Source organism: Salmo salar, chromosome 03 (genome assembly GCF_965601325.2).
Source record: "Salmo salar chromosome 03, fSalSal1, whole genome shotgun sequence".
NCBI lineage: Eukaryota > Metazoa > Chordata > Actinopteri > Salmoniformes > Salmonidae > Salmo > Salmo salar.
Genome location: NC_138293.1, coordinates 99040001 through 99055428, shown reverse-complemented (window position 1 = coordinate 99055428; position 15428 = coordinate 99040001). Strand labels below are relative to the sequence as shown.

General features: G+C 40.2%; 1 protein-coding gene across 1 annotated transcript in view; it reads left to right on the top strand.

Annotated features, from left to right (window-relative positions):
* Window positions 1–278: 278 nt before the first annotated feature.
* Window positions 279–15428, top strand: part of LOC106601975 (C-type lectin domain containing 19A) — a 17307-nt gene continuing 2157 nt past the window's right edge. Inside the window, exons 1-3 of the mRNA XM_045716189.2 lie at window positions 279–493; window positions 12520–12697; window positions 12783–12876. Coding sequence (XP_045572145.1) covers window positions 406–493; window positions 12520–12697; window positions 12783–12876 — 360 coding nt within the window. The 5' untranslated portion in view covers window positions 279–405. The remainder of the gene's footprint in view (window positions 494–12519; window positions 12698–12782; window positions 12877–15428) is intronic.

Here is a 15428-nt window from a genome sequence, read left to right as displayed (position 1 = left end):
ACAAAAATGAAATAAACAATAAAATGAACACTCCACTCTCTCTCTCTCTCTCTCTCTCTCTCTCTCTCTCTCTCTCTCTCTCTCTCTCTCTCTCTCTCTCTCTCTCACATACACACACACACACTGATTTCTTCCTGCGCACGACTGAGAGACACCATCTAATCTCCCAGAGCTACTACTCAACACTGACTCACACACACACACACACACACACACACACACACACACACACACACACACACACACACACACACACACACACACACACACACCTGCACTTCCCCACTCTCATCACACAGAAGAAGAGCCACACACACACATCCACACTCAAACACACACCCATATTCCGAGTCAGTGGATCTAGATTCTCTCTCTCTGCCTGTGTTTCTGTGTTTCTGTTGGAAGATGCTCTGCTGGGAGTTGTGTCTGACCCTGCTCCTCTGGGCTCTTCCTGTGAGGACTATCCCTTCCACCAACATCAAGATCACACATGGTGAGTACTACTATTTAGGTGTGGCGGCTGCGGCGGTAAACAAACGTTTGGGGGAGGAAGGTATGCTTCCTCTGGGTATAGTCATTGAAGAAGATCAAATCAAATCACATTTTATTTGTCACATGCGCCGAATACAACAGGTATAGACCTTATTGTGAAATGCTTACTTACAAGCCCTTAACCTACAATCCAGTTTTAAGAAAAATAAGTGTTAAGAAAGTATTTATTCAAATAAACTGAAGTAAAACAAACCCAATGTATCCCTGGTAGTCCTTGGTATCCTAGAAGGGAAAAGGTGATAGCATCTTCCAATGCTCTATCTACAGTCACTCAGATTGGGTTAGTTAGTTAGTTAGTTAGTTAGTTAGTTAGTTAGTTAGTTAGTTAGTTAGTTAGTTAGTTAGTTAGTTAGACAGTTAGTCAGTTAGTTAGTTCGCTTGTGATTATGTGATTATTATTATTATGTGACCCTGCTGGTCATCTATGAACATTTTTCTTGGCCATGTTCTGTTATAATCTCTTCTTCCTAGGTTTTGGCCTTTCTAGGGAGTTTTCCTAGCCACCGTACTTCTACACCTGCATTGCTTGCTGTTTGGGGTTTTAGGCTGGGTTTCTGTACAGCACTTTGTGACATCAGCTGATGTAAGAAGGGCTTTATAAATACATTTGTTTGATTGATTGATTGGTTAGTTAGTTAGTTAGTTAGTTAGTTAGTTAGTTAGTTAGTTAGTTAGCTAGTTAGTTGTTTGCTTGTTAGTTAACCACCCGGGCTGAGGAACCAGGCTTCCAGCAGAACCAGAGGATCAGGGGGCATGAGCAGGGAGCCAACCTGACCACAGGGCTCCTTTCTAGGGCAGCTGGAGGGAGAGACCGCCTAGGGCTAGGGTTGGTGGAGCTAGAGACTAGATGCATGTTCTCATATAGAAATTGAATGACTACATGCCTATACTGTGACATGTACAGTCTTTAAAACCTTTATTTGATATTTCTAGATGTATCTTATTTGTGTTACAATGTCTTGTTTCTAATTAGCAGTTTTTCTCCCTCGTTACTCAAGACTGTTGTGTCTGTGTTTACTGTTTAGTTGTGATATTTCAAGAGATTTATAGACTGTTGTGTCTGTGTTTACTGTTTAGTTGTGATATTTCAAGAGATTTATAGACTGTTGTGTCTGTGTTTACTGTTTAGTTGTAATATTTCAAGAGATTTATAGACTGTTGTGTCTGTGTTTACTGTTTAGTTGTGATATTTCAAGAGATTTATAGACTGTTGTGTCTGTGTTTACTGTTTAGTTGTAATATTTCAAGAGATTTATAGACTGTTGTGTCTGTGTTTACTGTTTAGTTGTGATATTTCAAGAGATTTATAGACTGTTGTGTCTGTGTTTACTGTTTAGTTGTGATATTTCAAGAGATTTAGAAACTGTTGTGTCTGTGTTTACTGTTTAGTTGTGATATTTCAAGAGATTTATAAACTGTTGTGTCTGTGTTTACTGTTTAGTTGTGATATTTCAAGAGATTTATAGACTGTTGTGTCTGTGTTTACTGTTTAGTTGTGATATTTCAAGAGATTTATAAACTGTTGCGTCTGTGTTTACTGTTTAGTTGTGATATTTCAAGAGATTTATAAACTGTTGTGTCTGTGTTTACTGTTTAGTTGTGATATTTCAAGAGATTTATAAACTGTTGTGTCTGTGTTTACTGTTTAGTTGTGATATTTCAAGAGATTTATAGACTGTTGTGTCTGTGTTTACTGTTTAGTTGTGATATTTCAAGAGATTTATAAACTGTTGTGTCTGTGTTTACTGTTTAGTTGTGATATTTCAAGAGATTTATAAACTGTTGTGTCTGTGTTTACTGTTTAGTTGTGATATTTCAAGAGATTTATAGACTGTTGTGTCTGTGTTTACTGTTTAGTTGTGATATTTCAAGAGATTTATAAACTGCCTTTTGTCATTTCTTTAACTTGAAGAAATCCTATTTCCTATTTGATACATTGGACTTGTTGTTTCTTCTTCTCCTTGGAGGCTGGATCTAATCTAACTGGTTTTGATAAAAGAAGAAGAATTGAACTGACATGTTTGAAGCTGTTGTGAGAGTTTAGTTGGGGTATCTGGAGTGTATTGGAAAGCAAGCGGGAACAGAGATGTGTAGTTTCAGGAGAAAGTCTGCTATCTGTGTCTCTGCCATGCACCTCTATTTAGATTTTTAGGGAGAGTATGGTCGTTCACCTGACGACCGGAGTCAGCCTGCAGGCGCCCGTCCCGCCACAAGGAGTCGCTAGAGTGCGATGAGCCAAGTAAAGCCCCCCTGACCAAACCCTCCCCTAACCCAGATGACCCTGGGCCAATTGTGCTCCGCCCTATGAAACTCCCGATCACAGCCGGTTGTGATACAGCCCGGCATCGACCCCGGGTCTGTAGTGACACCTCTAGCACTGCGGTGCCTTAGACCCCAGCGCCACTCAGGAGGCCCTAGTCTGAACATGTTAAGAGAAGTGCAACCTGTTCTCTTTCAGCATATACAGTAACAGAGTAACTGAAAGTCTAAATTTGGTGAAGGGATACAGAGTACCTGAAAGTCTAGTTTGGTGAAGTGATACAGAGTACCTGAAAGTCTTGGTGAAGTGATACAGAGTACCTGAAAGTCTTGGTGAAGGGATACAGTGTAACTGATAGTCTTGGTGAAGTGATACAGTGTAACTGATAGTATTGGTGAAGTGATACAGTGTAACTGATAGTCTTGGTGAAGTGATACAGTGTAACTGATAGTCTTGGTGAAGTGATACAGTGTAACTGATAGTGTAACTGATAGTCTTGGTGAAGTGATACAGTGTAACTGATAGTCTTGGTGAAGTGATACAGTGTAACTGATAGTATTGGTGAAGTGATACAGTGTAACTGATAGTCTTGGTGAAGTGATACAGTGTAACTGATAGTCTTGGTGAAGTGATACAGTGTAACTGATAGTCTTGGTGAAGTGATACAGTGTAACTGATAGTCTTGGTGAAGTGATACAGAGTACCTGAAAGTCTTGGTGAAGGGATACAGTGTAACTGATAGTCTTGGTGAAGTGATACAGTGTAACTGATAGTCTTGGTGAAGTGATACAGTGTAACTGATAGTCTTGGTGAAGTGATACAGTGTAACTGATAGTCTTGGTGAAGTGATACAGTGTAACTGATAGTCTTGGTGAAGTGATACAGTGTAACTGATAGTGTAACTGATAGTCTGGTGAAGTGATACAGTGTAACTGATAGTCTTGGTGAAGTGATACAGTGTAACTGATAGTCTTGGTGAAGTGATACAGTGTAACCGATAGTCTTGGTGAAGTGATACAGTGTAACTGATAGTCTTGGTGAAGTGATACAGTGTAACTGATAGTCTTGGTGAAGGGATACAGTGTAACTGATAGTCTTGGTGAAGTGATACAGTGTAACCGATAGTCTTGGTGAAGTGATACAGTGTAACTGATAGTCTTGGTGAAGTGATACAGTGTAACCGATAGTCTTGGTGAAGGGATACAGTGTAACTGATAGTCTTGGTGAAGTGATACAGTGTAACTGATAGTCTTGGTGAAGGGATACAGTGTAACTGATAGTCTTGGTGAAGTGATACAGTGTAACTGATAGTCTTGGTGAAGTGATACAGTGTAACTGATAGTCTTGGTGAAGTGATACAGTGTAACTGATAGTCTTGGTGAAGTGATACAGTGTAACTGATAGTGTAACTGATAGTCTGGTGAAGTGATACAGTGTAACTGATAGTCTTGGTGAAGTGATACAGTGTAACTGATAGTCTTGGTGAAGTGATACAGTGTAACTGATAGTCTTGGTGAAGTGATACAGTGTAACTGATAGTATTGGTGAAGTGATACAGTGTAACTGATTGTCTTGGTGAAGTGATACAGTGTAACCGATAGTCTTGGTGAAGTGATACAGTGTAACTGATCGTCTTGGTGAAGTGATACAGTGTAACTGATCGTCTTGCTGAAGTTATACAGTGTAACTGATAGTCTTGGTGAAGTGATACAGTGTAACTGATAGTCTTGGTGAAGAGATACAGAGTAACTGATAGTGTAACTAATAGTCTTGGTGAAGTGATACAGTGTAACTGATAGTGTAACTGATCGTCTTGCTGAAGTTATACAGAGTAACTGATCGTCTTGGTGAAGTGATACAGTGTAACTGATAGTGTAACTAATAGTCTTGGTGAAGTGATACAGAGTAACTGATAGTCTTGGTGAAGTGATACAGTGTAACTGATAGTCTTGGTGAAGTGATACAGTGTAACTGATAGTCTTGGTGAAGTGATACAGTGTAACTGATAATGTAACTGATAGTCTTGGTGAAGTGATACAGAGTAACTGATAGTATTGGTGAAGTGATACAGAGTAACTGATAATTTAACTGATAGTCTTGGTGAAGTGATACAGTGTAACTGATAGTCTTGGTGAAGTGATACAGTGTAACTGATAGTCTTGGTGAAGTGATACAGTGTAACTGATAGTCTTGGTGAAGTGATACAGTGTAACTGATAGTCTTGGTGAAGTGATACAGTTTAACTGATAGTGTAACTGATAGTCTTGGTGAAGTGATACAGTGTAATTATAGTCTTGGTGAAGTGATACAGTGTAACTGATAGTCTTGGTGAAGTGATACAGTGTAACTGATCGTCTTGGTGAAGGGATACAGAGTACCTGATAGTCTTGATGAAGTGATACAGTGTAACTGATAGTATTGGTGAAGTGATACAGTGTAACTGATAGTCTTGGTGAAGTGATACAGTGTAACTGATAGTCTTGGTGAAGTGATACAGTGTAACTGATAGTGTAACTGATAGTCTTGGTGAAGTGATACAGAGTAACTGATAGTCTTGGTGAAGTGATACAGTGTAACTGATAGTCTTGGTGAAGTGATACAGTGTAACTGATAGTATTGGTGAAGTGATACAGTGTAACTGATAGTCTTGGTGAAGTGATACAGTGTAACTAAGAGTCTTGGTGAAGTGATACAGTGTAACTGATAGTCTTGGTGAAGTGATACAGTGTAACTGATAGTCTTGGTGAAGTGATACAGTGTAACTGATAGTCTTGGTGAAGTGATACAGTGTAACTGATAGTCTTGGTGAAGTGATACAGTGTAACTGATAGTCTTGGTGAAGTGATACAGTGTAACTGATCGTCTTGGTGAAGTGATACAGTGTAACTGATAGTCTTGGTGAAGTGATACAGTGTAACTGATAGTCTTGGTGAAGTGATACAGTGTAACTGATAGTCTTGGTGAAGTGATACAGAGTACCTGAAAGTCTTGGTGAAGGGATACAGTGTAACTGATAGTCTTGGTGAAGTGATACAGTGTAACTGATAGTCTTGGTGAAGTGATACAGTGTAACTGATAGTCTTGGTGAAGTGATACAGAGTACCTGAAAGTCTTGGTGAAGGGATACAGTGTAACTGATAGTCTTGGTGAAGTGATACAGTGTAACTGATAGTCTTGGTGAAGTGATACAGTGTAACTGATAGTCTTGGTGAAGTGATACAGTGTAACTGATAGTCTTGGTGAAGTGATACAGTGTAACTGATAGTCTTGGTGAAGTGATACAGTGTAACTGATAGTGTAACTGATAGTCTGGTGAAGTGATACAGTGTAACTGATAGTCTTGGTGAAGTGATACAGTGTAACTGATAGTCTTGGTGAAGTGATACAGTGTAACCGATAGTCTTGGTGAAGTGATACAGTGTAACTGATAGTCTTGGTGAAGTGATACAGTGTAACTGATAGTCTTGGTGAAGGGATACAGTGTAACTGATAGTCTTGGTGAAGTGATACAGAGTACCTGAAAGTCTTGGTGAAGGGATACAGTGTAACTGATAGTCTTGGTGAAGTGATACAGTGTAACCGATAGTCTTGGTGAAGTGATACAGTGTAACTGATAGTCTTGGTGAAGTGATACAGTGTAACCGATAGTCTTGGTGAAGGGATACAGTGTAACTGATAGTCTTGGTGAAGTGATACAGTGTAACTGATAGTCTTGGTGAAGGGATACAGTGTAACTGATAGTCTTGGTGAAGTGATACAGTGTAACTGATAGTCTTGGTGAAGTGATACAGTGTAACTGATAGTCTTGGTGAAGTGATACAGTGTAACTGATAGTCTTGGTGAAGTGATACAGTTTAACTGATAGTGTAACTGATAGTCTTGGTGAAGTGATACAGTGTAATTATAGTCTTGGTGAAGTGATACAGTGTAACTGATAGTCTTGGTGAAGTGATACAGTGTAACTGATCGTCTTGGTGAAGGGATACAGAGTACCTGATAGTCTTGATGAAGTGATACAGTGTAACTGATAGTATTGGTGAAGTGATACAGTGTAACTGATAGTCTTGGTGAAGTGATACAGTGTAACTGATAGTCTTGGTGAAGTGATACAGAGTAACTGATAGTGTAACTGATAGTCTTGGTGAAGTGATACAGAGTAACTGATAGTGTAACTGATCGTCTTGCTGAAGTGATACAGTGTAACTGATCGTCTTGGTGAAGTGATACAGTGTAACTGATAGTGTAACTAATAGTCTTGGTGAAGTGATACAGAGTAACTGATAGTCTTGGTGAAGTTATACAGTGTAACTGATAGTCTTGGTGAAGTGATACAGTGTAACTGATAGTCTTGGTGAAGTGATACAGTGTAACTGATAGTCTTGGTGAAGTGATACAGTGTAACTGATAATGTAACTGATAGTCTTGGTGAAGTGATACAGAGTAACTGATAGTATTGGTGAAGTGATACAGTGTAACTGATAATTTAACTGATAGTCTTGGTGAAGTGATACAGTGTAACTGATAGTCTTGGTGAAGTGATACAGTGTAACTGATAGTCTTGGTGAAGTGATACAGTGTAACTGATAGTCTTGGTGAAGTGATACAGTGTAACTGATAGTCTTGGTGAAGTGATACAGTGTAACTGATAGTGTAACTGATAGTCTTGGTGAAGTGATACAGTGTAATTATAGTCTTGGTGAAGTGATACAGTGTAACTGATAGTCTTGGTGAAGTGATACAGTGTAACTGATCGTCTTGGTGAAGGGATACAGAGTACCTGATAGTCTTGATGAAGTGATACAGTGTAACTGATAGTATTGGTGAAGTGATACAGTGTAACTGATAGTCTTGGTGAAGTGATACAGTGTAACTGATAGTCTTGGTGAAGTGATACAGTGTAACTGATAGTGTAACTGATAGTCTTGGTGAAGTGATACAGAGTAACTGATAGTCTTGGTGAAGTGATACAGTGTAACTGATAGTCTTGGTGAAGTGATACAGTGTAACTGATAGTATTGGTGAAGTGATACAGTGTAACTGATAGTCTTGGTGAAGTGATACAGTGTAACTAAGAGTCTTGGTGAAGTGATACAGTGTAACTGATAGTCTTGGTGAAGTGATACAGTGTAACTGATAGTCTTGGTGAAGTGATACAGTGTAACTGATAGTCTTGGTGAAGTGATACAGTGTAACTGATAGTCTTGGTGAAGTGATACAGTGTAACTGATAGTCTTGGTGAAGTGATACAGTGTAACTGATCGTCTTGGTGAAGTGATACAGTGTAACTGATAGTCTTGGTGAAGTGATACAGTGTAACTGATAGTCTTGGTGAAGTGATACAGTGTAACTGATAGTCTTGGTGAAGTGATACAGAGTACCTGAAAGTCTTGGTGAAGGGATACAGTGTAACTGATAGTCTTGGTGAAGTGATACAGTGTAACTGATAGTCTTGGTGAAGTGATACAGTGTAACTGATAGTCTTGGTGAAGTGATACAGAGTACCTGAAAGTCTTGGTGAAGGGATACAGTGTAACTGATAGTCTTGGTGAAGTGATACAGTGTAACTGATAGTCTTGGTGAAGTGATACAGTGTAACTGATAGTCTTGGTGAAGTGATACAGTGTAACTGATAGTCTTGGTGAAGTGATACAGTGTAACTGATAGTCTTGGTGAAGTGATACAGTGTAACTGATAGTGTAACTGATAGTCTGGTGAAGTGATACAGTGTAACTGATAGTCTTGGTGAAGTGATACAGTGTAACTGATAGTCTTGGTGAAGTGATACAGTGTAACTGATAGTCTTGGTGAAGTGATACAGTGTAACTGATAGTCTTGGTGAAGTGATACAGTGTAACTGATAGTCTTGGTGAAGTGATACAGTGTAACTGATAGTCTTGGTGAAGTGATACAGAGTACCTGAAAGTCTTGGTGAAGGGATACAGTGTAACTGATAGTCTTGGTGAAGTGATACAGTGTAACCGATAGTCTTGGTGAAGTGATACAGTGTAACTGATAGTCTTGGTGAAGTGATACAGTGTAACCGATAGTCTTGGTGAAGGGATACAGTGTAACTGATAGTCTTGGTGAAGTGATACAGTGTAACTGATAGTCTTGGTGAAGGGATACAGTGTAACTGATAGTCTTGGTGAAGTGATACAGTGTAACTGATAGTCTTGGTGAAGTGATACAGTGTAACTGATAGTCTTGGTGAAGTGATACAGTGTAACTGATAGTCTTGGTGAAGTGATACAGTGTAACTGATAGTGTAACTGATAGTCTGGTGAAGTGATACAGTGTAACTGATAGTCTTGGTGAAGTGATACAGTGTAACTGATAGTCTTGGTGAAGTGATACAGTGTAACCGATAGTCTTGGTGAAGTGATACAGTGTAACTGATCGTCTTGGTGAAGTGATACAGTGTAACTGATCGTCTTGCTGAAGTTATACAGTGTAACTGATAGTCTTGGTGAAGTGATACAGTGTAACTGATAGTCTTGGTGAAGAGATACAGAGTAACTGATAGTGTAACTAATAGTCTTGGTGAAGTGATACAGTGTAACTGATAGTGTAACTGATCGTCTTGCTGAAGTTATACAGAGTAACTGATCGTCTTGGTGAAGTGATACAGTGTAACTGATAGTGTAACTAATAGTCTTGGTGAAGTGATACAGAGTAACTGATAGTCTTGGTGAAGTTATACAGTGTAACTGATAGTCTTGGTGAAGTGATACAGTGTAACTGATAGTCTTGGTGAAGTGATACAGTGTAACTGATAGTCTTGGTGAAGTGATACAGTGTAACTGATAATGTAACTGATAGTCTTGGTGAAGTGATACAGAGTAACTGATAGTATTGGTGAAGTGATACAGAGTAACTGATAATTTAACTGATAGTCTTGGTGAAGTGATACAGTGTAACTGATAGTCTTGGTGAAGTGATACAGTGTAACTGATAGTCTTGGTGAAGTGATACAGTGTAACTGATAGTCTTGGTGAAGTGATACAGTGTAACTGATAGTCTTGGTGAAGTGATACAGTGTAACTGATAGTGTAACTGATAGTCTTGGTGAAGTGATACAGTGTAATTATAGTCTTGGTGAAGTGATACAGTGTAACTGATAGTCTTGGTGAAGTGATACAGTGTAACTGATCGTCTTGGTGAAGGGATACAGAGTACCTGATAGTCTTGATGAAGTGATACAGTGTAACTGATAGTATTGGTGAAGTGATACAGTGTAACTGATAGTCTTGGTGAAGTGATACAGTGTAACTGATAGTCTTGGTGAAGTGATACAGTGTAACTGATAGTGTAACTGATAGTCTTGGTGAAGTGATACAGAGTAACTGATAGTCTTGGTGAAGTGATACAGTGTAACTGATAGTCTTGGTGAAGTGATACAGTGTAACTGATAGTATTGGTGAAGTGATACAGTGTAACTGATAGTCTTGGTGAAGTGATACAGTGTAACTAAGAGTCTTGGTGAAGTGATACAGTGTAACTGATAGTCTTGGTGAAGTGATACAGTGTAACTGATAGTCTTGGTGAAGTGATACAGTGTAACTGATAGTCTTGGTGAAGTGATACAGTGTAACTGATCGTCTTGGTGAAGTGATACAGTGTAACTGATAGTCTTGGTGAAGTGATACAGTGTAACTGATAGTCTTGGTGAAGTGATACAGTGTAACTGATAGTCTTGGTGAAGTGATACAGTGTAACTGATAGTCTGGTGAAGTGATACAGTGTAACTGATAGTCTTGGTGAAGTGATACAGTGTAACTGATAGTCTTGGTGAAGTGATACAGTGTAACTGATAGTCTTGGTGAAGTGATACAGTGTAACTGATAGTCTTGGTGAAGTGATACAGTGTAACTGATAGTCTTGGTGAAGTGATACAGTGTAACTGATAGTCTTGGTGAAGTGATACAGTGTAACTGATAGTCTTGGTGAAGTGATACAGTGTAACTGATAGTCTTGGTGAAGTGATACAGTGTAACTGATAGTCTTGGTGAAGTGATACAGTGTAACTGATAGTCTTGGTGAAGTGATACAGTGTAACTGATAGTCTTGGTGAAGTGATACAGTGTAACTGATAGTCTTGGTGAAGTGATACAGTGTAACTGATAGTCTTGGTGAAGTGATACAGTGTAACTGATAGTGTAACTGATAGTCTTGGTGAAGTGATACAGTGTAACTGATAGTCTTGGTGAAGTGATACAGTGTAACTGATAGTCTTGGTGAAGTGATACAGTGTAACTGATAGTCTGGTGAAGTGATACAGTGTAACTGATAGTCTTGGTGAAGTGATACAGTGTAACTGATAGTCTTGGTGAAGTGATACAGTGTAACTGATAGTCTTGGTGAAGTGATACAGTGTAACTGATAGTCTTGGTGAAGTGATACAGTGTAACTGATAGTCTTGGTGAAGTGATACAGTGTAACTGATAGTATTGGTGAAGTGATACAGTGTAACTGATAGTCTTGGTGAAGTGATACAGTGTAACTGATAGTCTTGGTGAAGTGATACAGTGTAACTGATAGTCTTGGTGAAGTGATACAGTGTAACTGATAGTCTTGGTGAAGTGATACAGTGTAACTGATAGTCTTGGTGAAGTGATACAGTGTAACTGATAGTCTTGGTGAAGTGATACAGAGTAACTGATAGTCTACCTTTGGGTAAGTGCATAAACACGTGACAATTTAGTATTTATTAGGATCCCCATTAGCCGCTGCAAAAGCATCAGCTGCTCTTCCTGGGGTCCTCATGAAACACAACCTAGTACAGAACATTATTAGTGAAGGACTGAAATACATACATTTAAAATGTCACGCAATAGCCCACAATGATGAGGTTATCACTTCAGAATATAGACAACTTTTGGAAAATACTTCTGTAAACATTGGGATAGGAGTGCTGCAGTCTAACTTGATAATGAGCATGACAAGGAAAACATTGAATGCGGAGTATTCACAATTACTTAAGAGCAGTGTAACATTCTATTTCAACATTTTAGTTACATATGGTATCCTCCCTCCCTCCCGCACTCTCTCTTACCTCCCCCTCTCTCCCTTCCCTTCCCTTCCCTTCCCTTCCCTTCCCTTCCCTTCCCTTCCCTTCCCTTCCCTTCCCTTCCCTTCCCTTCCCTTCCCTTCCCTTCCCTTCCCTTCCTTCCCTTCCCTTCCCTTCCCTTCCTTCCCTTCCCTTCCCTTCCCTTCCCTTCCCTCCCTCCCTCCCCCCCTTCCCTCCCTCCCTCCCTCCCTCCCTCCCTCCCTCCCTCCCTCCCTCCCTCCCTCCCTCCCTCCCTCCCTCCCTCCCTCCCTCCTCCCTCCCTCCCTCCCTCCTCCCTCCCTCCCCTTCCCTTCCCTTCCCTCCCTCCCTCCCCTTCCCTCCCTCCCTCCCTCCCTCCCTCCCTCCCTCCCTCCCTCCCTCCCTCCCTCCCCTCCCTCCCTCCCTCCCTCCCTCCCTCCCTCCCTCCCTCCCTCCCTCCCTCCCTCCCTCCCTCCCTCCCTCCCTCCCTCCCCTTCCCTTCCCTCCCTCCCTCCCCTTCCCTCCCTCCCTCCCTCCCTCCCCTTCCCTCCCTCCTTCCCTCCCCTTCCCTTCCCTTCCCTTCCCTTCCCTTCCCTTCCCTTCCCTTCCCTTCCCTTCCCTTCCCTTCCCTTCCCTTCCCTTCCCTTCCCTCCCCTTCCCTTCCCTTCCCTCCCTCCCCCAGCCTTCCCCCTCCAGTTGCCAGAACCAAGCCATCCCGTCACCTGTCCGTTGTTCTGGACTGAGTTTGAAGGTCACTGCTACCGTTTCTTCCCCATGAACCGGACCTGGGCCGAGGCTGACTTGTACTGCGCTGAATTCTCCAATGGTCTCAAGTCTGCCAAACTCACCTCCATACACAGGTGAGAGGATACACACACACACACACACACGGACACACACGGACACCTCTCTCTAACTCTATCCATCCCTTGTCTGAGTTTTCAGCTGGGAGGAGAATGTGTTTGTCTACGATCTCGTCAACAGCCGTATCCCAGGGATACCAACAGACATATGGATCGGCCTTCACGACAGGAGACAGGTAAACACTGAGGGTTCAAACATTCCAGGATCTTTCCCAGAACTCCCAGGATTCTGGATTTCCTGCTTATTCCCTCCCAATTCCCGGAATCTTCTGGGTAGTTTTCCAGAAACCCTATTAAGCACCACTGGCAGGATAATCCCTACCTCAAACGCGTGTTGTCGACAAACACACTGTACTTGTCTTTTTAAGGTAATATACTCTGGAGCTGACATCTGCAGCAGTTATCGTGAATTCAATCTCTGCAGATGTCTCCTCAGACGTTATTCCCTTGTAATACAAAGAATCTTCCAACTAGGATTTATGGAAAACCAGGACATTTTGGGAAAGTCACCTGAAATTTTGCAACCCTACTTATACTCAATGATTTACATACAGTACCAGTCAAACGTTTGGACACACCTACTCATTCAAGGGTTTTTCTTTATTTTTACTATTTCCTACATTGTAGAATAATAGTGATATCAGAACTATGAAATAACACATATGGAATCAAGTAGTAACCAAAAATGTGTTAAACAAATTAAAACTGATTTTAGATTCTTCAAAGTAGCCACCCTTTGCCTTGATGACAGCTTTTCACATTCTTGACATTCTCTCAACCAGCTTCATCTGGAATGCTTTTCCCAGAAGGAGTTCACACATATGCTGAGCACTTGTTGGCTGCTTTTCCTTCACTCTGCAGTCCAACTCATCCCAAACCATCTCAATTGGGTTGAGGTCAGGTGATTGTGGAGGCCAGGTCATCTGATGCAGCACTCGATCACTCTCCTTCTTGGTAAAATATCCCTTACACAGCCTGGAGGTGTGTTGGGTCATTTTCCTGTTGAAAAACAAATTATAGTCTCACTAAGTGCAAACCAGATATGATGGCGTATTGCTGCAGAATGCTGTGGTAGCCATGCTGGTTAAGTGTGCCTTGAGTTCTATATAAATCACAGACAGTGTCACCAGCAAAGCCAGACAAACACCATCACACCTCCTCCTCCATGCTTCACGTTGGGAACCACGCATGCGGAGATCATCCGTTCACCTACTCTACGTCTCACAAAGAGACGGCGGTTGGAACCAAAAATATGGACTTGGTCTTTTACCAAATAGGGCTATTTTCTGTATACCACCCCTACCTTGTCACAACACAACTGATTGGCTGAAAGAAGGAAAGAAATTCCACAAATTAACTTTTAACAAGGCACACATGTTAATAGAAATGCATTCCAGGTGACTACCTCATGAAGCTGGTTGAGAGAATGCCAAGAGTGTACAAAGCTGTCATCAAGGCAAAGGCTGGCTACTTTGAAGAATCTCAAATCTAAAATATATTTTGATTTGTTTAATACTTTCTTGGTTACTACATGATTCCATATGTGTTATTTCATAGTTTTGATGTCTTAACTATTATTCTACAATGTAGAAAATAGTTTAAAAAATAAATAAAACCCTGTGTTGAAAATGCTGTGTCTCCTTCTCGGCACTAGAATAGATTTAGGAAGTTATAGAAATGCATGTATTAATGTTTACATTCGTTTTGGATACTTTCATTATTTTACAGGCACCTTAATGCCTACTGTTAAAGTATATTATGTGTACATAAAAATGTAAAATGAAAAAATATATAAAAAACATTTTCCTTGTAGTAAACATTTTATAGATTACTATACATCTACCCAGCAAACCAAAATTGTTTTTGTGAAAGTTCCCAGAGCATTCGTTAGGTTGCGGCAAATGTTCTCATAAGACAAAAACTATCCAGTTGTGCTAATGATTAGACAATGTTTGTGTAAAACGTTTGTCTGATGTTTCCAGAACGTTCCCACTCACATTAAGTTGTGGCAGTGTGTTCTAAAAACATTATTACATCATCTGGAAACCTAATGAGAACGTTTGGGGAATTTTTCTTTGGTGATTGTTACAGATGTTGTGTATTACGTTTTAGTGAACGTTAGAACATTCCAATGATATTTAATTTAAAACGTTTTCTGAATAATTATTTGAACGTTTTTGGGACGTTATAATCCTAATGTTAGATAAAACCCCAACTAGAAATTCATGGAAATCTAAGCTAATGTTCTACGAACGTTCCCAGTTTGCTGGATATGCTAATAGAACCCAGAGGGTTTACTTCTAACAGTACCAAAAATTAGAACAGGTCATGGTAGAAATAGTTTTAGTTACTTAGCTCCTTGGTCCTGGAATTCCCTCCTGAACATTTTAAAATTTGATTATCTAGTTTCGTTGGTGGAGTTTAAACACTTGATCGATGTATATATCATAGAAGAGTGTAACTGTCTTTAGGACAGCTGTTTTTAGTCAAGACTCGTGTTTTTAACGTAAAATGTTTTTGTTGTACTGTATGTGTGTTTATAGTTTTGTTTAATGTTGTGTTAGTGTATGTAAGTTGTTTTGTCTGAAACATTGTTCCCTCTGCTGCTATGGACCAGGTCTCTCTTGGAAAAGAGATGTTATCTCAATGAGAAAAACCTGTATAAATAACGGTCAAATAAAAATAACAGGGGCCTGTCAGTCTAGCTCTATAGGAAGCCAGTCTGATG